The 25,369-nt window shown below is 43.7% G+C and overlaps 1 protein-coding gene and 1 pseudogene across 1 annotated transcript in view; one reads left to right on the plus strand and one right to left on the minus strand.

The window, feature by feature from the left end:
* Positions 1-25,369, plus strand: part of Myo31DF (Unconventional myosin ID) — a 73,345-nt gene that overhangs the window by 37,227 nt on the left and 10,749 nt on the right. The window contains exons 2-18 of the mRNA XM_089544105.1: positions 2,772-2,980; positions 4,394-4,487; positions 5,198-5,363; positions 7,723-7,872; positions 8,495-8,614; positions 10,179-10,376; positions 11,007-11,149; positions 11,459-11,684; positions 12,466-12,525; positions 14,331-14,476; positions 14,937-14,991; positions 16,725-16,802; positions 17,129-17,295; positions 19,221-19,428; positions 21,553-21,674; positions 23,035-23,136; positions 24,059-24,203. Coding sequence (XP_089400231.1) covers positions 2,772-2,980; positions 4,394-4,487; positions 5,198-5,363; positions 7,723-7,872; positions 8,495-8,614; positions 10,179-10,376; positions 11,007-11,149; positions 11,459-11,684; positions 12,466-12,525; positions 14,331-14,476; positions 14,937-14,991; positions 16,725-16,802; positions 17,129-17,295; positions 19,221-19,428; positions 21,553-21,674; positions 23,035-23,136; positions 24,059-24,203 — 2,389 coding nt within the window. The remainder of the gene's footprint in view (positions 1-2,771; positions 2,981-4,393; positions 4,488-5,197; positions 5,364-7,722; positions 7,873-8,494; positions 8,615-10,178; positions 10,377-11,006; positions 11,150-11,458; positions 11,685-12,465; positions 12,526-14,330; positions 14,477-14,936; positions 14,992-16,724; positions 16,803-17,128; positions 17,296-19,220; positions 19,429-21,552; positions 21,675-23,034; positions 23,137-24,058; positions 24,204-25,369) is intronic.
* LOC149341866 (uncharacterized) lies at positions 115-1,803 on the minus strand (annotated as a pseudogene).

The raw sequence follows: 25,369 nt of genomic DNA on the forward strand, positions 1-25,369 counted from the left end.
GATGTGTTCCCTGAAGTGACCTAGAGGGATATCGTGTACTCTTTCCAGCTTTGTGAAATTGGAAGAAATGAAAGCCTTCTAATCAATGGAGGTACATAACGATTTCTACAGTACTTAGGTGAGAAGCCTGTCTGCGATGCGCCTACGAGACGAAAAGCTCGGCCTCGGCACGCCGCTGCGCTTTCTCTGCCGTCATTGCTCGCTGCGGTCGTGGCGATCCGAACCGGCTTGCCTAGTGCTGTAGCTAGGATGCAGCGACGCGGGATCCCAGTCTGGGTTTGGGTTGTCAGACAAATCGAATGGGGTCAATCAAAACAGCAACATTCACTTCAGGGTGTAACCATTGCTTCCCACGTTTTGGCAAACATTTAGTTGACGACACAAGCCTCTTACCTGCCACAAAGTGCGCTGCGCACACAAGTAAGTTTGAGTTATCGGGGTCCAAACTGTCGCGCTTAATGCGAGCCAGCCACAGATCGCGCAGATTCGTACTGAGTCATGGAGCGCTCGCACTTGCATGCCTACGATTATCTTACAAATGCGGATGAAGTTCGCGTAAATCGGCTTCTTGTTTCACCTGGACCTGTCGCTACGGTCGGAGCAGCCAAGGGTGGCACACAAAACAATACTGAATCTACGGATGGGCGAGAACCAACACGATGCGAGCTACCATAGGCAGCGGTAAGCTAGAGGCGGTCTGGCGGTAGTTCGGCAGCATGGCCGACTAGCAGCCGACGGCCACCGGATGTGACGTCGGTGCAAGCTATGTATTGGTTCCAATTGGAATGGTTTTCCAATTGGATGGTCCAAATGGACTATCCAATTGGACCATATGGGTTTCCAATTGGTGAGCCCAATTGGTCTTACCCATTGCATCCAATTGGTCCGCCGAACTGCACCCAATTTATCCAATGAATGTTTGCATGTTTGACGAAAAAGGTAGAACTAATATGGTACTTACAATAAGAGCTACCAGCAGCTTAGCCTAATAAATTGTACTCATCACCTACACCACCACTGGAGCTGAAATTAAATTAAATATCTGCGCTCAGTGGGCAAGCGCCACTAGCCCCAGCATGAGAGCCTAATAAATTGGATATACAAGTTGGAGCAGAAGTGTGTTTTCTGGATGTACATATTGAGCTAATGTATGCTACTAGTGCCTGTGTTGCTTGTGTGTGATGCATGTGTGTCTGTTGGCTTTGATTTCCATAAAAGCATGTTAATTTCAATTCCGTAGAAAAATGTTGATTGGCACTAGGCAGAGTCTCCCCGCAGTCCTCATAAATCCGTTTTCCTTTTGCACATTACAATGTGTTAAGTTGTAGAAATATTCATCCAAGATCCTAGAGCATATTATTCAAATATTTAGCTACCTTTCTCAATGAACGTAACATATTTTGTGAAAATTTTCTGGGTCAAATAACTGCCTGGCCTAATGGGTCCAATTGGCTAGTCCAGTTGGATCCAATTGGTCAAGGGCTAAAAACACAACTGGAACCAATTGGTTCCAATTGGGAAATCCAATTGGAAGCAATGGGAATGTCCATTTAGTTCCAACTGGAATGCCCAATTGGTTCCAATGGTTTTTTTTTACTGGGATGAGCCAGTGGTGTTGAAGGGTAGATGTGTACTCATAGAGCACCGGCTCCGACTCCAGTGGCCTTAATTTTTCTCTTATGTCATTGTCTTAATTGCCATGCACGGACAGACGAAATTCAATCTGGCACGCGATGTGTTGACATGCGCGCTCGTGGAAACGCACGTTGGCAACCACAGCAGCCACGCTCCCAGACACGCCATCTGCGAATTTTTAATGCGATAGCTTTAAGGCCCCATTGTCCGGAAAATCCGGTGTCAGCTTTACGAGCGAAAAGTCACGAACAAGTCTCTGGCAGATGGTGCCCAGAGATAGAGGCAGGTGGGCCACCTGATCTTGCGGCCTACAACCTACCCACCGTGGCAGGTGACAGCTTATAATTCGTCGCTCAGAAAGAGCAACCTGGGCTCCACAAGGCCCGCCGCTGGAAGCACCTGCCATTACAGGGCAGTGTCGCATTGCTTAACCACTGCACCATTGCGCCAGGAAAGACATGAGGACTCTCAGGGATCCATGAATGTAGAGAATGGCCTTCTGCATATATGGAAATTAACCCGTTACATCATCGCGTCATCCCTTCCAGTTTTCTAACAATGGCATCAACCGTTATACTGGGTGTTTCACCTAAGATGTTCTGAAGTTTTTAAAAATAAATTTAAAAGAGTAAATTTTGTGTTTCATAAAGAGAAGCATTTTATGGACGATAGCAAACATAGGTATCTTAGAATATCGAATACTGACAATACTTAACTAATCTTAATTAAGCCCGAGCACAATAATCATACTCCGGAAAGGGTAGTCAGTGTCAGCTATTCCAGTGCTGCAAAAGGCATATTGGAAGACCTTGCACTGACTGCTGCATAACCACCTTGCTAAGATCTCAACAGGCGTAGTGCTACGTCACTCGAGGCTTTGGAAGTTTGCTGTGTGTTTATTGCTTGAGTGTCTGCATTATTGTTTTCAGAGTTTCAGTAATTGCCTCTGTTTGGCAATTTGAATACGTCTGTGCACCCAGTTCTTTTTATACATTTGTGCAATATCGGGGCACTAACCACGAGACGATACAAGTTCAGAATTCTGTTTAACATCACACAGTATGGCTAATTAGAGCAGCAGCTGCAGTGAAGAGCGAGACCAACTCATCGACGTGTGTACTGTTTTCATTGTGCAGGTACAATGCGGGCCGGGTGTACACATACATCGGCGAGGTGTGCGTCTCGGTCAACCCGTACCGGACGCTCAATATCTACGGGCCTGAGCAGGTGGCCGACTACAAGGGCCGCGAGATCTTTGAGCGGCGCCCGCATGTGTTCGCCATCGCAGACGCCGCCTACAAGGAGATGAAGCGCAAGGCGCGCGACACCTGCATCGTCATCTCCGGTGCGCTTTCGTGTCCCACTTTTTTCCGCGCTGTTCACAAACACGTGTCACCGGTTCGATCACAGCCACTTCGATTATGAAGGGGTAAATTCAGACCCTCACTTGGGGGCACTTGGGAGGTGCATATGTTTCTCTATAACCTTTGTTTATTGCCCTAACCTCTTTGTAACACGACGACCTTGTGGCCATCACAACCTGCCCACCAGATGGGTTGGCAGGTTGTGATGTGGTGGGCAGGTTGTGGCATGTTGCAGCGCGGCCTCCTCATAGAATTCATGGAGGGATCAAATGCAAAAATAACTGCATTGCCATTGACAATGCCATTATGTATGAGATAATGCTACACACTGTCTAGACAGGTGAGATATGTGTTTTTTTTAAATAAAAGAATGTATATGTCTTAAAAATCATGGCATACATAACTGATACCAATGCTTCCATGTTTTTGCGTATTTAATAAGTAAAGAAAATATCACACGAAGCCTAGAACTATATCAGTCCGAAACCAGCAATGCAGTGCATGCCACTGAGATGAAAAACATAAAGGGCATGAAATTAGCAAGTAGAGGACAAATATTTTAATGAATCTTTGTTGTTCATTTTTGTGCATATGTAACGGCCAGGATAAAATCTCAACAACGCTGTCCTCTGTATAAACGAGAAGTTCTGCAAAATACCATTAGAAGTGTTAAGATAAAAGGGAGTATTTGAAATGCGAAACCTACAACTTAACAAAGGACAAAAAAGAAGCACTGGAAACAAAGTCACTGTATGTATACACAGAACCTCGCAACAAGATATTTAAATACACGTATGTCTCCATGAAATCTACGTATCTAAGCAAAAGTCACTCTATATAACGTGTCAAACAAGGCAAACATCTTGCGCAATCACAGATTGTAAACTCTGCACACGGAAAGATAGACGATCCAGGCGAGAAGAAAACTATGATAGCAGAAGTCGCGATATATACTTAGGCCATGCTGTGGTCGCGGTGACAGTTTGAAAAAATTTCAGGGGAAAGCTGAAGCCCCATAACCCCCCCCTCCCCTGGCTATGCCCCTGCTAGGGATCTATATGAATATTGATACATGCATTCGAAGAGACAGAAGTTGTGCATGCACGAGAAGAGGAAGAAGTTAGCTCGCTCTCGCTCGCGCGTGCTTGGCCACTGAGGGACCGCTGCAGTTTTGTCGTCTCAGCTTCGGTGTTCTATTTCGCGTTGCACGCTACAATATTAAGTACAAGTGCCCCCCCCCCCAAATTCCTATGCGTTCCTCTCTTTACCTTCCTTCACACTTCCTTCTGTATTACGGAGACTCCGTTCTTGCCTTCTTTTTCATCTGTTCCTTTACCTTCTGCAAACTCCTTTGCAACTCAAACTGTATGCATCCTCTTCGGCCCTCTTTGTAGGGGAAAGTGGATCTGGAAAGACAGAAGCTTCTAAGATCATCATGAGGTATATAGCAGCCATCACAAATGTCACAGGACAGCAGGAAATTGAAAGGTAAAAACATTGTTTCTTACATCTGTGGGAGCACTTAGTGATACAGTTAAACATGCTTGTTAGACATGCATGCTTGTCATATATTTTTGCATGCCACATACACTGCTTGTTGATGTGCAGTTAGTAATTTTAGTGGCAGCTGTTACTGGAAATTTCCTTAGGATGTGAACATTGTTGGCATTTCGTCCATGGAAAGGGCAGGGCAGTGGTCACTGCAGAGATTGTGTGCTGTGCGGTCAAGTGATTTTGGTGGAGTTAGTCTATGTGGGCCTCAGAGTGCAGATCCTAATGACGTGGAAGGCAGGACAAAGTCTGTCACATCCTTGCTATAGAGGACAAAAAGAAGTCTTGCTACTTGTTGTATGAAATTAACCATGTTTTATACTACAATGTAGAGGCAATATTCATTTCATGTAGTGCTATTTTGTTTGTGTCACTTCCTGGTTTCGGTGACTATCATTTCTTAATTCATACCTTGTTTAAACTTCATTTCCTGTGCTGGTGAATGTTGTGGTGCATGCTACATTGGCTTCTTAGGTGAACTGTGCTTGAGTTTGTTTTTTGTATCCTTTTTGCTTAAGCAAGTCTGCTTTGTTGTGTACTTTGCACTTCCTCGTTTACACTTGCTCATTGCACATGCCCGTTGCACGTGCTGGAATGCTATAGCCAGCTCTTTTAACAACTCTGCCATTTCTGGTCTGTTCTGGCAGAGTCAAGAATATCCTGCTGCAGTCAAACTGCATTCTTGAGGCATTTGGGAATGCCAAAACTAACCGCAACGACAACTCTAGCCGATTCGGAAAGTACATGGACATCAACTTCGATTTCAAGGGAGATCCACTAGGAGGACACATCAACAACTACCTCCTTGAAAAGGTAATATTACATCACCAGTGTGGATTTCTTCTTTTTTCTTGCATTGCATACTTTTGAGAAACTTGCAACTGTCGTGTCCTTCCATGTAATATGCGATGCTTTTCTATTTCCAACACATGCTGATGAAAAATATGGTTTTATTTTACTGCTAGACAGCATGTAATAAGGGGTTTCAACTATCACATGTGAAAATATGTGGCCATGTGGCCTTTTCAATTATTAATTTATTTTGTACCATTCAGTTTTGGTTGGGGCCTACCAGTCAGAAGTGGGAATGGCTTAGTAGTTATCATGCATGTGGTAGTGTTGCCCCTGAGAACGGGGAGAACGAATGGCTGGTGTCTTTGTGCTTGTGTGTGTGGTGCTTGCGATTCAGCAGTGGCAGACGATAGACTCCCCAGAACGACGCACAGTAGAGTGGGGGACGACAGACCAGCGCCCATGAAATGGCGAGGTGAAATACTGGCTCCTGCAAAACACGCCACTCTGGGAAGGTGTCATCCAATCTGGCCACGGCTCGAGCTTGGGAATGGTGGCCTTTTCAGTAACGGCTGTCAGGGTCTGGGAACCAGCTGGGACGACGCCTTCACAACGAATCCGAAAAACAACTCTGAAAAGAGAAAGAGGCCAAGAATCCGCTGGACCCCAGAAGAAAAGACTCTGGAGGACGTTGCTGGAGTTTACTAGATTGCATTTTGTCACCCTGCAGGGAGGCCACGCCCTGACGGCAAAGTTGTGTCAGTGCACTTGTAAATAATTGTAAACAAATTCTGTGCTGTTTTCTGGCTGACACGGGAGGAGAAGGAGAAAAACGAAGAAATTTGACTGACTGTAATCTTCTGATACCAGTAGCGCCCATTTGAACAGATTCACATGAGATTGCTGCACTAAGGCTTGAAGAGAGTAGCTCCTAGTCACATGAAGTGTTGCTGAAAACTGCCCATTAGATATTTGAAGGATATCTATGGTCATGTGACCTTATGACAGAGGCACCTTGCTAGTGTTACACAAACTAAATTCCTAACATGAGCTGGTGACGAATTCAATAAGTGTGTGACAGTTAGATGGACCGCTCGTTTCATCTTACTTTCTGCTTCTGATTGGGCTTCTGACAACCTGAGTTGTTATTTAAAGAGACACTGAAGACGACCCAATTCAGGTACTGCTCTCAGTAAAAATTCATTCTCTGGCTCTCTTTGACTAGTACGTTGCTGTTTGTCCAATAGCAAAATGACACATTTATCAGGGAGAAAATTAGATTTTAAAATCTGTCTACTTGATTGAAGCTTGTTACATCCATTCTGGAAAGGGTGAGTCACCGCTATTTTGAATTGACGGCCGTTGCGGTGGCTCAGTAGTTATGGTGCTCGGCTGCTGACTCGAAAGATGCAGGTTTGATCCTGGCCACAGCAGTTGAATTTCTATGGAGGCGAAATTCTAGAGGCCCGTGTACTGTGCGATGCAAGTGCACGTTAAAGAATCCCAGGTGGTAGAAATTTCCGGAGCCCTTCACTACGGCGTCTCTCATAGCCTGAGTCGCTTTGGGACGTTAAACCCCATGAACTAAACTAAACTAAACTATCCTAAACTATTTTGAATTGAATGGTGTTGTAGCATAGCCTCTGGGATCCACATCCAAAAATCAGTGTCAATGCATGCGTTTTACTTGCAAAACCGGCCGGTGATGGCAATACCATTTTTAGTGTGAAAGTACTGCTTCCCTAGCAATCCTCAAAAAGCCGATAGTTTGACCCTTGACCTTTGAGATGAAATGACTTGGATACAGTGTGGCTAGGGGAAGGTCATGTGGCACAAAAGTTGTCTTGGAGGACAATGTGAGGCAATGTGTAGGCAAGAGTCAGGCGAATTCGAAGGACAAGTTAAGGCACTGTTTAGGCAATAGCAAGCTAATTCCAAACCAAGAGCTTTTGCAGGTCATACTCTGTTTAACAGCATTAAAACTCTGTCTGTCATTTTTTTTTGGCCTTTCCTTGCTTATAAAATCTGTTTTTGCTTAGAGTTGTTGTTCTGTGACTAGAATGTAGTACCATATCAGTTCAGGCCAACTCCTGTTTGCCTTCAGTGTCCCCTTAAGATGTGCAATAATATCACAGTAAGTCATGAGAAAATTTGTTTACCCAGGTTAACATTTCAAGCAGCAGAAGAAAATTGTTCTATCCGATGTTAAATAAGATTTTGTATTTGGCTTAGCCCATGCCTTTTGCTTTGATTTTTATTTTTTGGGTATAACATTTAAGTGAACAGATATCATACTTTTGGCTACTTGCAGTGACATCTCTCTCATTTGTGCTCTTCCCGTCGTCCTTATTTCCCTAATCCTTCCTTATCACTGGTGCAGTCCAGAGTGATCTACCAACAGCCGGGTGAGCGCAACTTCCACGCCTTCTATGAGCTTCTGTATGGAGCACCTGATGCACAGCTCTCTTCATATGGCCTGAAGCATGAACCACAGCTCTATTTCTACACCAGACAAGGAGGTTCACCAAAGGTGTGTTGAAGCGTTCTGCATTTATGCTTTCAGGACTGCGATGGCACATGCCTTTTGCATTCATATAGCCACACATTGAGCTCAGTGCTTTCGTGCAGTCCCCCCTAGTGCAGCACATGCTGCAATCATGCGGCGCATGATTGTAGGTATGCAGTCACATGCTAGGGTGATTGCATATCTACAATGAACTGTGGAAACTGAGTCATTACTATCGTAGAGACATTTCTATTGCTGGCTTACATTGATGATGGATTTCTATCATTCTAGGTGGTGCAATGAAAGCAGTAGAATGCAAGAATGCAGCTTCAAAACCATTATCGATAAAACTTAACTGGTGCTGTTCGTTTTCTAGATTACAGTTTCTCATTTTTGACAACCATGTTCCTCATGTGTGCACTTTCCTTTCTTTTCTCTTCATCATAAAGATTGTATAATCAGCACCACCACTGCTTAACTCTTCAAAACTAATTTACTGGATCTACCACAGTCGTTAAGGTTCTTCAGGTGGACGTCATACTTTGGTACAGTGCAATGCAAATGAAAAGCAAGTTGTGACTTTTTGCTGTGTGCCTATCAGTTAATAGTTGTGACAGTGTTTGCACCCTTTGTACCTCAAAAATAGGTGGAGACTATCAATGATCGGGCTGACTTCAAGCAGGTCTGCTCCGCAATGAAGTTGCTTGGATTCACGCAGACAGATTGCGACACACTGTGGAAGATTGTAGCTGCCATCGTGCACTTGGTGAGCCCCTCATGTGAAATGCACGGTGCTGCAACGCACAAAATATTGAAGAAAATAACAGTGTACCATCGTCACCTTAATCATTAATTGAGTTACAAAATTTGGATTGCTCAGTCCTGGTGGCACACTCTGTCTTCATTTCACTTAACGTCTTATATATTATTCAGTTAAATTTTTGTTGCTACATTTCCGATGAAAATTTACTAGGCTGCTGAGATATTGACAGACAGAAATGAAGTTCATGCAAACTAGAGCACAATTTTCGTGTTCCTGCTATTGCATATTTGAGAAAAATTTCCGATTTATACTCTGACTTGATGAGTCAGCTTATTGCACTTTAAGCAAATTTTTATATCTTGGCACTGCATCAGAGATTCCAGTATTCCAAAAAGCCTGCTCACATTTAATTTCATTCATTTTCTCCTCATTTCACTATGATGGGTCATATTTCTTGCAAGTAAGGCAGTGCAGTTGCGAAAAATATGTCTATCTGTTTTGAACTGATTGACACATGAGTGTTGGTGCATGTTTTTTATGGCTGTTATTGCTGCAGCTTACATTTGTGTATGCAGGAGCTGACGGAGCAGACTTAAATTTTTGGCATCGAGTTAGAACACGTCATCTTTCTTTTTCTAAATCAAATGAGGCAGTTGAGTCATTTGAGGTTAAGTTATACCAAAACAGATGATACAGTACATGAACATAAATATTTCATAGTTAAAAGGCTTTATCATTATGCTTCAAGTGGTAAAGAACGTCCTTTGCGTTTTTTACTGTTATGCCCACTAAATGCCCATTGCTGGCAGGCAGTGACCAGACTGGCATCTTCTTCGAGATAGTATATGGGCAAGACTCCAGTTACTTGCTCACCATCTTCCTCTTCAGTATCAGTGCTCATATGTAGGAATTCTGATTTATGACCTCAAGTAGAAGTGGCTGGCTATCAAAACTAAAGATCCTCAGAAGTCTCTCAGGTATGCTATAGGGAACCAATATTATGGCAAGGATTCTGGGCATCAGTGACCCATATATCCATTAGTTACTGATCCTTATCCTCTTGCCATGCTCAGAGGTCGGTGTTTTCAGCTCTGTTTCTTTTCTTGTGTTCGGTGTGCTTATTTGAGCACTTTTCTTGTTTGCAAACAGAATTCAGTTCATTTCTTGATGATGACTGTTGCATGGATGTAACAGTATGACATTCAGTATAACATGTATCAGAGATGCTTAGTTGCTTCATATTAGCAACAATTTTTGCAGTTGTAACTAATGATGCTCTTATGAATACACTTTGGTTTCATGCAGAGATGCCAATCATTATTAGCTTTTCATCTTCTCTAATGCAACTAAAGCCAGTGATGGGGAGCACTTGAAAAAACCTTGGGAAGGATGTTGCTGCTGTTAGTGGCTATTTATTAATAAAATAAAATAACAACAGAAGGAAAAGATGTCGTTAGCCATGGCATCTGCCATCGAACACTGTAGAAAAATTTCAGTGCCCCTCAGTGTCATGCCTCTTTCTTTCTCACTTTCAACCTTACTATTCTTCTCACTGATGTGCTGATAGGGAGAAGTGAGCTTTGTAGTTGAGGAGGACCAGGCCAAGACCAAGGGCAGTCTCAAGCAGCTGAGCCAGCTCCTGTCAGTGTCCGAGAAGGATCTGAGCCAAGCACTATGCCACAGGGTCATTGCGGCCGGAGGAGAGGTCATGCAGAAGGGACACACTCTCACGGAAGCAGTCTATGGGCGAGACGCATTCGCCAAGGCAAGTAGCCTCCTTTCTCAGTCTCACGAACAGTTTTGGGCATGCAAAAAATCTAAGGAAATTCAGGCATGAAGTGTTGAGGCCGAGATGGTGATACATTTCTATTTACCATGTGTATTTAAATGCCTTTGATTAAAACACATCGGTACCAGGTTTTGCATAAAACATTTTGTTCTGATATTGGAAGTTACACAGCTGGCAAACTTCAAGGAGCTCTTCGCATTGATGTGGAAGCTCTGAGAACCCTACAGAATCACACACTACATGTGGTAGTAGTTTTACGTCATTTATGAGCTCATTTTGAAGTGAGCACTGGTTGACTGAAGAACAGAAGTGCATCTTCCACAGGCCTGTGCCTTGGTATGAGCTCCTTACTTGAAGTGGGGGCAGATTTATGGGTCATTTGTGGAGGGGGCACTTGAGGAGGAAAATCTCACTCAGTTACCCCCTGCTTTAAATCTGCCCTTAACCTGAAGGTATAGATATTGGTACAGACAAAATGCATATTTTAGTCAAGTCTTTCACGCTACAAAGCAAAATGCACTGGCATTTAGCACGCCACATACACTATTTCTATAAGAAGGGAAGTGGCTTAACAGTGTGTGTCTCTTCATGCTGTTTCTGAAACAGGCCATCTATGAGCGCATGTTCTGCTGGATTGTGGGCAAAGTGAACGAAGCGATCGAGGTGCGCACCAACGGCATGCTGGGCCGCAAGAACACAGTCATTGGTGTCCTCGACATCTATGGGTTCGAAATCTTCGACAACAACAGGTGTGACTGAGCAGCTGGGGCTTTCCAATTCCATATGTTGCATGCCAGTGAGCTGCCACAAATGATGACTGAACCTTACAATGAGGACAGTTTTTTTGCTTTAGTTGCATTGCTCCTGATGACAACTTTGCTAGAAGGATACCCTATTACAAGTTTTTGATAAGAGAGACCTCTGTATGTTTTGGACCTCATGCTAAATTAGTTTTTAGATGGCCGTAAATTGTGTCTGGAGTTGTTTGTTTATCCCTGATAACAAAGCTTGATTTTAGGTCTGCCATATTGGTTTTATTACGCTTGTGCAATGTGCAGCTTCGAGCAGTTCTGCATCAACTACTGCAATGAGAAGTTGCAGCAGCTCTTCATTGAGCTGGTACTCAAGCAGGAGCAGGAAGAGTACCTGCGGGAAGGAATTCAGTGGCAGGATGTGCCCTACTTCAACAACAAGATCATCTGTGATCTAGTTGAGGAACCCCATCGTGGCATCCTTGCCCTGGCTGACGAGGCCTGCCTCAACGTTGGCAAGGTTACTGATGAGGTGAGCAGCTGCGAAGGAAGCCCTTTGTGCCAACTCTTTGGATGCCAGCTGCAAGAGATAGCTTTTCTATCTGTATATGACTGGTTTAAGCTGCTTAGTTGGACTTCTGCTCTTCCAAATAAATGAAATTCAAGTAAAGAAGAATTGTTGTTGGTAACTCGGAGCTTTTGCACTGCTTTGATGGCTTGTACTCTCAGCAGTGCAGTGTAAATCACCATCATATTTCTGAAAGCTGAAGAAATTTGTGTCTGGTTATTGACAGCCATTCCAAGTAAGGCTACACTATCTTTACTTATTCTTGAGCCGACATTGTTGCCGTGCTCGGAGTGCACATAAAATTTGAATTTAGAGGCACTTGTTCCAGCCTGCATGCAGAACAGATCTTCAGTTTTTATAACTTCACTGCTGGTACTTTTTTTGCCGATATTTTTTCCAAATGATAACCTTGACATTTCTGCATCACAGGGCAGTGCTATCATTGTAAAATATTTTTTGCAGTTGAGAAACAGTCTTTCAATATTGCAGGCAAGTAATAATAATTCAAAAATGTAAATGACAGGTTTTTTATCTGACTATCTGCCAGTTTGATTTCGTGAAACATTCTAGAGTTTGTTCACGTCTGAAAAATCTCATGGTGTGGCCTTGGTGTAGAGATTAGAAAAAAAAAACAGATCATGCCTCATCTTGCATGAGCCGAACAGTAATTGCCAGGTGTTCTTTGCACAAGAGTGATGAGATACAAGGTCATACTGATGTCTGGTCCACAATGTTTCGCTCACAGATGCTGTTGGAAACACTAGACAAGAGGCTTGCTAATCATCATCACTACACTAGCAGAAGGGTAAGTGATATTTTTGCTTTTGGATAAGTATTTTGGCCATATGCTGTTGTGCTGCCAGTTGCTATTTCAGGGCACATTTTTGTTGTGCAATGAAGCACAGAATGATTTTAAAAGTTTTTCTCCTAGCAGCTAAAGAAAAAAATAAAGTAGCCTAGAGGGATGTGATGAGATGCAGCTGGAATAAATTGGAGCTATTTGGTTGTAGGCAAGCCTAGCTTAATTTGCAAATTAGCATTGCAGAGGTGCAGCTCTTCATTATTTAAAGATGGTATCCAAGCTTTTGGCAGCTGATTCATAGAAAATATGCGGTAGCAAAATGATCAGGAGTGCATTTCTGTATGTGTGAGCATATTGTTCGATTTTGTGTTTTTAAGGCATAAGGCTACTTGTTGTGTGTGTTGTGTATGTGATAACACTCGATAATATCCATAAAAGATGGCATCCTCATGCAACCTGGAGAGGCAGGTGGCGGTTGAATTAATGATTTGATGTTTGCTTGATACAACCTGGATCGCATGAGTCCCATCAGTGGAAGCACCTGCCATCCCAGGGCAGTGGTGCACCGCTTAACTGCTGCACCACTTCGACATGAGCGGTGTGAGGACTCCTATGGATCTATGAATGTTAAGTGGAGAAAGACCAGTTCTGCATATATTAACCCATTAGCTATCGCGTCACAGGCCGTGGTACGGCGGCGACTGCCTTCACGAAGTTGGCGCGCAGATCAGAAGGGGCGCGGCAGCATTGCGGCAGCGGCTACATAGAGCCATTCAGAGGTAGAACAGCTGCGTTATGATTTACGACGCATTTGCCTAGCCAGCGTTATTAAGTTGCTATTCTTCTTTAGACAGAAAAAAATTTGTCAAATAAATTATTTCAAGAAAAGTACAGTCGCTGCTCTCTACAGCATAGCTTGTAAACTTTGCAAACAGTTAAACGCAATATAAAAATGATCTGTGGAAAAAAAAAGCCACACACTTGCACTGCTTACCTTTCTAGAAGTGCACACCATTGTGCATGTGGCATCTCTGATATTTTTTATGATTGCATTACGTGGTCTCAGTCCAATAATGAGGCAGCTATTGCTTTTGAAGCTGTGTGCAATCAGCATCAGGTACACATGCGGTGGGTCTAAAGCAATAAAGTTGGAGTGAACACTGAAGCTCCACCTTTAGGGTATGACATGCTAGCGTAATGGATTAATTCCCACATATGCTGAAGGTCATCCTCTACTTTACATTCATAGATCCCTGGGAGTCTTCTTACCCCTCCAGGTGCAGTGGTACAGCGGTTAAATGATGCGCCACTGCCCTGCGATGGCAGGTGCTCCCAGCAGTGGGCCTTGTGCGGCCCGTGTTGCTCTTCCTGAGTGATCAATCAGTTTTAACTGCCACCTGCCACTGTGGGCAGTTGGCTCACTATTCAATGGGCAGGTTGTGATGACACCGCAAGGTCACGTGACCTAGGTGGCCCACCTTCCCCTTAGGTTGCTCTCTGGGCACCACCTGCCAGGGTCATGCTCATGGTTTTTCGCTCACAGCGCGGACGCTGGATTTTCTGAGTAATGGGACCTTTAATGCTATCTCGTTAATAGAGTGGCCTGAACCATAACTGTCTAGAGAATCCTAATGAAGCGTAGTGGTCCAGAATGCCTAATGGGCACTTGCATGTACCTTTTAACGCTCGAGAGACTGGAATATGGCTCAGTACCATATTACTTGCCTTTTTGTAATCTGCTCTGTGTTGTCAGACAGTGTACCTAAGCAAGAATTTTGACTTGTACCTATTCATTTGGCTTCAAACAGCTTGCCCCTACTGACAAGTCAATGGAGCACCAGAAGCACTTCCGCATCCTCCATTATGCAGGCGAGGTGACATACGCCATCACGGGCTTTCTCGACAAGAACAAGGACACTTTGTTTCAGGATTTCAAGCGCCTGCTCTACAACAGGTGAGCTCGCAATATAGCAGGGATCAGTCTGTCAGCTACGTGGCCATTTTATTGAACAGGCAATTTAACTTCATGCTACCAGCTATAACCTGCAGAGAATAAAATAACCAACAAGTTGAGCAGCAGCAAAGACTGAAATGTAGTAGTCCAAAGAGTGTGCACACCTACACTGTCATTTATTTTTCTTTGGAGTGAAGCAGCAACTATGGAGGATTTTATTTTTTACTCTGCTGGTCCAGTAGTTCATTTTGCAGTGCACAGGAAGTACCTTACCTGAAATTGTGCCCTCTGTGTCACTGGCCAGAAGATATGTTACAGTTGCGACGTGCTCGTCGTGTTTTATCAACAGTGCAATTTGTATTAATACACCTTTCTGTGTAGACACGCCTGCTGTTGCTGTTGTTTGTTAGCGGTCTGGTTGGATGTGCTAGAGCTCAATTCTTCTGTTCTTTTTTTATAGCTCTGACCCACTGATCAAAGCTATGTGGCCTGAAGGTGCACAGAACGTAAAGCAGGTGAGGCAACATGTGGGTCAGCTCGTATGACATGCTCTGGCTAGCAGAAGCTGGCATTTGGAATTGTTAATTCACATTTGCTGCAGAAAATCGTTTGTATTAGCTATGGGTGAGGTGATCAGTGGTTGATATTTCTTCCATGCTGCCCTTATGATGTCAAGTGCTGACTTTTTGTAAATTAAATTTTTAAAATGTTTTTTGGGCCATATTTTTTCATGTTCTTGAGTCTGTAATTCATCCCCTGCAACAAATGCCTGCCCCAAGGGCAGTCGAGTGGAGTTTGTGTTATTTTTCCACCATTATTTTTCTATTTTTGTTATTTTGAGCGGACATCTTACCGTTGTAGCCTTTTGTCTATGTTGTTGCTACAGTCATTACTTAAAGCTGCATTAGCTTTGATGCTGAGAGAAAAGGGACAGTCAGCACTTTGGGCTGTCCTGCAAATAGCCTGCATTATCTTTACTGCTCAAACAAGCAGTTATGCACAAGCTACTTGTGCAAATATAAGATGCGTCAATGCTGTGAACAGTAAAGATAGATGATGAACCTTACTACTCAACCACGCCTGAACTGCGTGTGTGTTTTGAAACAACGTTTTAGCTCAAGTTTTGCCATGCACTTGCATTACTACTGTACAGTACCCATCCCACAGCACTACTGGTTTTCATGTGTGCCATGGACTTGCCAGAGTGCTTCTCTTGGAAAAATGCAATAAAAGTGTGTGTGAGAACCAAAGGGGCTACCAATTCAGCACTCTGCTCCATGGCGCAGTACCCTCATTATTTTTGATACCTGATTTGACATGAATGATGTTTGTAGGTGCATAGCTGGGCATTTCTAAGTGGACTGTGAGAGAAACAAGCTATCAGTAAAAAAAAAAAAATAAACGTTGTTTGTCTCATCTAATAGTATTTTGAAAAGTGGAGCTTCACTGGGGCCAGATTTCAAGGTGTCATTCTCATGGTCCATCTACTAAGGGAGTAATTACTCACTGGCATCCACCCAAGTGCAGCCGTATGGCTACCAAGGAAGGCTATGCAGCTTTCTTTGCAGTTAAAGAAAAATTTGTCCATTAGGTGGATGCCAATGAGTAATTACTCCCTTATTACAAATCTGCTCCACCTTGGGGGCTTCCCCTAAACATTTGACCTTCGTCCATCTACACTGGGCAGCATGCTTGACATCGACATTGACACTGCCTTTAATTAAAGTGACGTGCTTTATTACCATGCACTGAGCAGCTTCTTTAATGGCTGGATCTCACATTGTATCTTATGAATCTTTACCATTATCACTTCAGGTCATTAATTTGTTCAGTAAAAATGAAGGCAGATGCTTCCCATTTAGCACCTGGCTGCTCTGATATTCTGGCACCCAATTATACCGTGCCGTAAGATGTGTATGTTGCACGTCGGAACAGTTGAAAAGATGCTAATAAATTATTCTGGTTGTGTATTCCTCACAGTGTTCATTTATCACTGTGTTTAAATTTCTTCTATGCTGTTTTACTCGTTTGGCGATTTTCCTTCGGGAAAGAGAATGCAAGACGCTGGACAAAATGGCTGAGGCAGCAGACAACTTTCTTGAGGCCCAGCAGCAAAGAAATTTGTCTGTGTTCAAAGATCCTTACACGTCGGAACAATTGAAAAGACGCTAATAAATTATTCTGGTTGTGTATTTCTCACAGTGTTCATTTATCGCTGTGTTTCAATTTCTTCTATGCTGTTTTGCAGGTGACGAAACGTCCCCTGACAGCAGGCACCCTTTTCAAGAATTCCATGGTGGCCCTCGTCCAGAACCTAGCTTCGAAGGTGAAACCACCGTATTGCTCATTGTTTAATGTTGTCACCATTAAACGCTGTAATTTGTAAAAAGTGAGTAACTATGAAATACACGGATAAAAAATTAGCAGCATATATGCAATCTTTGCCAGCTCATTTGAAACTGAGGTAGGAATGAGTGCTGTGTTGCAACCCACAGTTTTTTCAAGGCCTGTAAAGGTGGATAGTTTCATGGCTGCGAGGAAAGTTCTTATGGCATTCAGACTGTTGAGTAATCTTGGACAACCATACCTGCTCATTTTAGTTGGCACTGGCTTGCATCTCATGCCCTCGCCAACACTGTTTTGCCTCGCCAGGAGCCCTTCTATGTCCGTTGCATCAAACCCAACGAGCACAAGTCTCCAATCCTTTTCGACGAGGAGCGGGTTCGGCACCAGGTGAACTACCTGGGACTGCTGGAGAATGTTCGCGTGCGGCGAGCAGGATTTGCCTACCGGCAGGACTACACTCGCTTCCTGCGGAGGTGAGTGTGTTAATGTGCCTCTGTTAATGAAGACAGCATTGTAAATATCTGGAGTGCATCTATATGTACCGTGTTCTGCAACTTTATCGGCACAGGTTTGAAAAATTCTCCGCCACAACCGTTGGCTCGTTTGTGGTGAAACCGCGCACAAAGGTTCCTTATTGTTGTCCGTTTTAAGGCATAGTAAGTATAAAAGTGGTACTTACTAGGTTTGGTCACGCGAGATGCGAAACAAGAAGCACCCGTGTTGAGATCGAGCCACCGTCATCGAATTTCTGCCGAAAGATACTTGTGGCGTCATCTGGCATCGCTGAAGGAAAGCGCCGCAAAAGCAGACGGCAGAAATACGACGAGACAATGGAGAACATATCTTTTATTGGTAAATCACCGTCAAGTCATTTAATTTGTTTGCGATAGTTTTCAAAATGCGTTGGCCGAAAAATATTTCACGCGCTTACGCAGACGACATGGCCCGAACGACGCATTCAAAGCAAGCCGCCGCGCTCGTTGCAGCGCTCGCCTCGGCGCTTCCGTCACGGCGCTTTCCTTCAGCGATGCCAGATGGCGCCACAAGTATCTTTCGGCAGAAATTCGATGACGGCGGCTCGATCTCAACACGGGTGCTTCTTGTTTCGCATCTCGCGTGACCAAACCTAGTAAGTACCACTTTTATACTTACTATGCCTTAAAACGGACAACAATAAGGAAGCTTTGTGCGCAGTTTCACCACAAACGAGCCAACGGTTGTGGCGGGAGAATTTTTCAAACCTGTGCCGATAAAGTTGCAGAACACGGTATATATAGTTGCAAATATCACAGGAAACAGCCTATAGCCAACAGGAGAGAATTAAGCTGAACGGAACAGTAGTGACTGCTCCCAAGAGTTAGCATTTGTGCATGCAGTGACTGGTCAGGCCGAGGAACAGTACTGCTTATTAATGCGAGAGCATTATATAGCTTTGTTGCATCAGCAAAAAGTGTCCGCATTTTTGTCTGCACGATTAAGTCATTCTCTCAAGATAAATGTGTGAGAGTGTAATTGTGACAGATAGTATGTGAACAAACGTTGGCGTGGAAAAAATTTAGTTGGTGAGGTGGAAGTAGTTCATTAATTAAATGTGAAAAAATACTTAGACGTCATAACAGCCACGGACGTCGATATAGTATATGGACTTCAGAACAGCCATGGGCGTCAATATAGTATGTGGACGCTTTGCTTTCGCATTGCTCCAGTCTGGGTCGCCGCAGTGATCTCGAAGTTTTTTTATCTAGAGGAAGAATGAGTGTTTGAAGCTCGTGTGCCATTTTCAGATCTTGCTTGCAAGCCAGACAGCATACTACTGCTCATATTGGAAAGATGTTCTTGAAACTATTGCTTTTTTGGGAAAGGACAGTGCTAAGTGCAGTGCTCAATCTCACTGTAACATGCCAGACAGGGTTATTATATGATGCATGCAGTCCAAAGAAGGCTCTTCATGCCATCAAGTTGATGCTGCAAATTTATTGACATCAAAACTATGACTTATTTATTTTATTCATTTATTTATTCAATAAACCCCTAAAGGCCCTCAATCGAGGGTATTACATAGGGGGGAGCTGTTGCGATGACTTATGCGCAAAAGTTCTTGCACTATTCTGAATTTAACTTAACAGCAATGTTATTGTTTACATGATGTTTTGCTTGATTCACTTCTTTGTTGTATTCATATTTGATACCAGTCTTTTGAATTTGGAAATGCATATACTGAATGTGCCAAAATGAGCAAGTTTCTTTTTCTTCCTTGCATTTTTGCTTTGATTTACATTTCCAATGTATTGCACACAAAAGCTGGCTGATTAGAGTAGTGTTTGCAGCAGACATTATAGTTTGTCAACTTGCAGTGATACACAGTATAACTTCCTCACCGGGACACTTTCTTGTGCAGGTACAAGATGATAACTGAATACACATGGCCCAATTTCCGCCGAGGGTCAGACCGAGATGGTTGTGAGGTCATCATTGACAAGTTGGGCTGCTCAGACGATGTCAAGTACGGGCGCACCAAGATCTTCATTCGGTCGCCACAGACACTGTCACGCCTGGAGAATGAGCGCCTTGCAATCATCCCTCGCATCGTTGTCTTCCTTCAGAAGGTGAGATGCAGATATATTTTCTTGCATATTTAATAATTTATCTTCTGTTCTCAAGGCTTGCTCTTGATTTAATTGACATTTCTGTTTATACATTCTTTTTTTTTTTGAAATAGTTCACTTGCAAGTTATCCGCACTCCTCAAATATCTGTCCACAGCATTGATCTATCAGTCAGTGTTTACTTATCTTCAGCTATCTGCATCAGTAAGAAAAAATTCATAACCAGCTCACAGCAATTTATTTGGCTCTGTCTTGGGAACAGAATTCAGTCGGAAATGGTTAAACTGATCCACATTTGCCACCTGTCAAGTTTTTGATTTGCCGTAAAACTAAGCACTGGGTGGACTTTTATTTTCCTGAATATCCGTGCGCATTGCAGCACTGTGTTTATACTTTGCCCTCTTTTTTTTGCCCTCTTTTGTGCCTGCAAACTTTACTGTAACTAGGGCATATGAGGACGAAATATTTAGGAGTTGGACTTTTTGATTTTTATTTTGTGAGAAAGAACTGTTTTGATGTTTATTCCACTATGCCAGTTTCATTGTTTTTTTTTTCGGCAAATAATATTTTTGATGAATGAATTACTGACTTTTTTCAGTGATTTATGTGGCAGTCCTGTCCAGTCATAGGTCACTCGTCTGTCAGCATGAACTGTTTGTTTGCTAGTAAATAACGTGCAAATGGTATAATACTTGTACCTATGCTTTTGGAAGGCATCGTTATCGTCATGAAAAAGTAACAAAAGTTATGTGAGGTAGCCAGCAGACAGAAAGGCAAGGTGAAGCTTCCTGGTCCGCAGAGGCATGTAAGCTAGCGGAGCAATGCTCCAAATCTCACAACTGCGCTGCTTATTCAATAATATTCCTGTCTCATGGGGCCCATGGCTTTCCTACTTCGTTAATTTCAACTTTGACTGGGTGTAACTCGTACTGAACAACCAGCTAGCTATGCCAGCTAGCTATAAATACTGAGTGTTCATATCATGTATGTGCAGTTCAGATCCCAAAAGTGAGTCGATAATTACGATACGTTTCAAAAACACCTGCTTCTGCGCCTCGGGGTGAGCAATGGTGCCGAGCTTTCCCCCGAATCTGCACGAAATGCGTCAAGAGTGCTCATTACGTCAGAAGCGGACTATTATCATTGGTTCACCATGCCAACTGCACCGGGGGGAATTCCCATGCACGTCAGCAGCCGACGGAGGGGTTGGGTGGGTGGGGCAGTGGAGGAGCGCTGACATTTCAGCATGCAAAAGTGACGAGAGGAGCTGAAAAGCATGAAGACATGGAAATTCAAATTTTTACTACAGATAACTCACATCCCACAAAACGAATTAAAAAAGTTCCTGCTGGAGGATATTCATGAAGCAGTGTCCGTTAACATTATAGACATACCGCAACTTTATTGACAGCCCCTTTCAATGCCCCTTTAATAATTAGCATAGATAGCAAGGAAGACGGGTCACGCAGGGAAGCTCAACTCTAGGGTACAGACGACTGGCGATGTCCTCACAGCCAGCACTCTCAACGACTACACACTAGCATACTCTACGAAGTTGTATCAATAAATACAATGAAAGAGTTTTGCTTTGTTTCTTCTAAATATGTATGCACAAGCTGTTTCTTCTAAATGTATATGCACAAGTAGGATATGTTCGCATTATTGGCTGAATTCTTGAGACAGGCGTGAGCATTGTCTGCATCAAGCATTGGCGTAACACAGCAAGTCACCAGTGTGGCTTACGTGATTGGTCATGTGACATGACGTTACCAGTGGTGAGGATCCACCCGAGTACGCTCTATACAGATGTCAGTGGAGCCTTCCATATAACTGCGAAACTACAAGCTGTGCTGGTCAATCGATTAATGAGAAGGAAAAAACCTAGAGACAATTTCTTCAGTGAGCCTTTTTTGCTGCAGATTGTCACATTTTTGTGCTGCATTCAATGCTCATTCTGCTTTTCCTTCCTGCACCATTGAAAATTTAGATGTTGTGGGAAGGAAAAACATCTTAAAGCCATTTCGGTGACTACTTCTGAGTTTATGAATGTTCTGGAAGTGGAATGTTGAATGACTGAGAGCTTTAATTGCACTGTTCATTTTTTTTTCTTTTACATCGGCTTCAGATGTGGCGTGGTGCCATAGCACGAATGCACTACCGCAAGACACGAGCTGCCATCAAGATCCTGGCACACTACCGCAAGTACTGTGCCCGCAAGTACATCTCTGATCTGAGGACAGCCTTCAAGTGAGTGCAGGAGCACTGCAAATTACATTTTCAGTTGGTCAGATTTTGATCCTTCGTGCACTGAAATTCCTGGGTTAAATTGAAAATGCTAACAAATACGATATATCAAACTCTCATTTATGTACAGTCTCGTCCATAATATCGCGGAGCATGCTTCAGTGTCCAAACTCTTGTCGTGCCTTGCCTAGCAAGAGTCGGGGAGTACTTTATGCATATGTTAGCACATGTGCGGCTGCTGCATTTGGCATGAACGCAAGAAACCATCAGATCTTCTCCGCAGAATGCCCGAAAAATTTTCAAATGGTAAGGCATGCTTCATAATATTTTTGTCGCGCCTGTACATGCAGCAGCAAAGGTTTACAGGATGTTGGTGCACAGAAAAACATTTATTTCAATGCACCTTCAAGCAAGCCAATAGCCTAAAATTCCTGTAAATATCAGGGGATTTGTGTGCTTCATCCACTTGTTTTATATTAGGTGAGTGTGTCATGAAGCAGTGCTAGAGTAAGTACATTCCCAATAATGAGCCTCCCATAAACTTTTGTTACTGAATGTGCATAAGCATGTAATGCAAGTTTGACCAGTGAAACAGAAGTCTTCCCCTGTCATGAAATTTCACTGGAGGTGTTGGAGTCTGTGATCGGAGCAATCTGGCTTGACAGCTTCCTATTGTTTCCTCTATTGGGGCATTACATAGTTACCACAATGGTGGCCTTATGGTTTGAGCATCTGCCTCGTACATGAGCGGTACGGGGTTTGATCTTATCTAACGGGTACAAGCGTTCCCCGGCCTGGTGCACCGCTTGTCTAGGGTGAAATGCTTGGAACCCACCTTAACTGTCTAGACGAAGAATACTTTGTACAATAATGCTCTTTGGTCAAACCTGCCCTTATGCCAATGAACTTCATTGCTTGATTGTTTTTGGCTCTGTTAATACTTCTACACCTTCAACATGATTTATGGGAGTTGCAGAAATAGGAACAAAGCTTACCATTTTGCAGCTTTGGGTCTTAATGGCCAGATAAAGACTTTGTCTGGGCGTATCTCAACCGGCGTTGCTAGCTCTAACTGAGGTCAGAGAAAGCTGTGGTACATTGAATCATCATGATTCTGTGCACAAAGGCTGAGACAAATTTGCAGCATCAGGAATTACTTGCCCTTTGCAGACCATGGTACAGTGCATGGCCTTTAAACGATTCTGATTGTTATTGCTGCGCAAATGCAATCAATAGGCTTTCTTCTGCTGTCTGACAACTGTGAAACCAGCATTTCTACAGGGGAAAAAAAAAAATCGCACCATTGCAAACAGTAAACAGTTCACCCATTTTTAAGGTTGCAATTGAATTTTGCCTTCTTCAGGAATGTGCACCAGACCAAGGACTATGGCAAGGGCATTGCGTGGCCTCCTCCACCCTGCTGTGTCCGAGAGGCTGTGCCTGGGCTCAAGGCCATCTTCTCCAGGTGCGGCCACTATGAGTATTTCTTTGCATGTATGCACTTTAACCCTAGAGCATTTAATTTTTTTGAAAAACTTTCCCAGACAGTCAAATTACTTTACTGTGGATCTTGAATGTACAAAATATATAAAATCTGGAAGAAATTCTAAAAAAAAAAGGAAACAGTATTTTAGTGCCAGCATCACTCAGAACTGCAAAATGTTCAATAGTATTTCAGAGCGTGGTATTACTTCGTCCGAGGATGAGCTGTCCTCTTCTGGAGAAAAACTGTCTTCCAATTCAGACTCGGTGAATGGAGCAAAATCAGGGTCAGAAGAGTCAGCGCTGTCAGTCTCAAGAGAATGGGCAGTGCTTTTGGCCATATTGCTGGTTTGCCATGCATGTGAAGAACTCGAAGGAAACTCGGTAAACAAGGAAAGCGAGAATACCTCGTGAGCGTCGGTGATAAACAAGCCAAGAGCAGCCACAGTAAAGACTTAAATCAACTTCCATGGCCCCTGCAAGGGAGTGCCAATAAAGATAAAAATGAAGTTTTGCGCGCTTCCTTTGCAATCACATGGTGAAAAAGAAACCACGAAAGGGCGCTGCTGCATACCGCGTGACACGCTGAAGCTAGAAATCAGTTCTGTTTATCTCCGCAAGAAGGTAGCACGATCAAATTTAAAATGCTTCTTTTAAGTCCTGGGAGGACCTCCCAGTGAGCATGCATCGTCATTATGGTGGGAAATTTCAAATGGAGTGCTGAAACCATTTCCGTATGGCAAAGACCTTGCAGGCAAAGACTGCCCCCTCTTGCCCCCCCTTCCGGACGCCCATGGAGGCCTGATGAGCATCAACTGGTGGAAGCTAACTTCAGTGCCTTTGGACCTTCCCGGTTTCACAGATAATTGCGTGATCACATACCAGTGTTTCACGTGCCTCCGCAGGTGGCGTGGCAGCATGATGCTCCGAAAGGTCCCACGGGAGCAGTGGCCCCAGCTGCACCTCAAGGTGACTGCTGCAGATGTGCTGGCCGGCAGGCGTCGTGACTGGGGGCAGGCACGCAAGTGGCACGGCAACTACCTGTCCCTGGTGAGCACGGAGAGGCCGTCACGAACGAGCACCTTTGCACAGTGCCATCGCAGTTATGTGTCATTGTTATGTGAGATGCATAGTTATGTGCCTGCCCATCCTTGCTTAAAGGGTCCATTAAATAGTCTTAAAAGTAACTGTAAAATGCATGCATTATGTACAGTAAAGGTCAATGAGCATTCATGCTGAGTACGAGTCTTCGAAAGTGAGACGATAATTTAAAAGTAACTGCCCCGCCGCGGTGGCTCCGTGGTTATGGTGCTCGGTTGCTGGCCCGAAAGTCGCGGGTTCGATCCCGGCCACGGCGGCCGAATTTCGATGGAGGCGAAATTCTAGAGGCCCATGTGCTGTGCGGTGTCAGTGCACGTTAAAGAACCCCAGGTGGTCAAAATTTCTGGAGCCCTTCAGAACGGCGCCTTTCATAGCCTGAGTCATTTCGGGATGTTAAAACCCAATAAACCAAACCAAACCATTTACAAGTAACCTTTTTAAATTCCCATTCCTGCACTTCGTGGCGATGTCTGATGCTGATGTCCCACACAAATCCTGCAAGGTGATGTCATATGGTCCGCATGACCTTGAACAGGGGTTGTCATTGGCTCAACAAAAACCACAGCGGTGCTTGTAGAGGAAGCAGGCAAAGAAGGTGGGGGGGCATGGCCGGCTGACTACCTGCAAATCATGCCATGGCAGGGAAGTGAGCAGCCAAAAAAAAAAAAGTCAGGCATATTCATGGCATATTCATGGCATATTCATATAAAATGGCATCTTCCTGGATGGTGCTTCCTCCCAGCTGGTAATCTTCTTTTTTTTTTTTTTCTGGCTCGCTCAGTGTGCAGTTCAGAAAGAAAAGGAAAGAGTAGTTTTTGATCATCAGTATCTCTGGTGCTACATAAGCAAGAGTGAAAGTTTTTGCAGGATGATGATGGGTAACTCAGTATCTATCAGCCTTTTGCTTTTCTTAACCTCATCCGTGACAGAAGTACACACGGAAGCTCTTATTAAGGTAACCACAGAAATCTGTTATGTTTGCTAGAAGACACATACACCAGGTCTCAACTGCTCTATTTAACCTGGAAGGGCTGGTGTCTGTTTCGGTATGGCGTTGTACCGCTTCATTGGGCACACTGTTTGTAGGGTATACCGTATACATTGCCGTTCAGTGT

This window comes from Amblyomma mixtum, chromosome 5 (genome assembly GCF_055824585.1).
Source record: "Amblyomma mixtum isolate Tamu chromosome 5, ASM5582458v1, whole genome shotgun sequence".
Taxonomy (NCBI): domain Eukaryota; kingdom Metazoa; phylum Arthropoda; class Arachnida; order Ixodida; family Ixodidae; genus Amblyomma; species Amblyomma mixtum.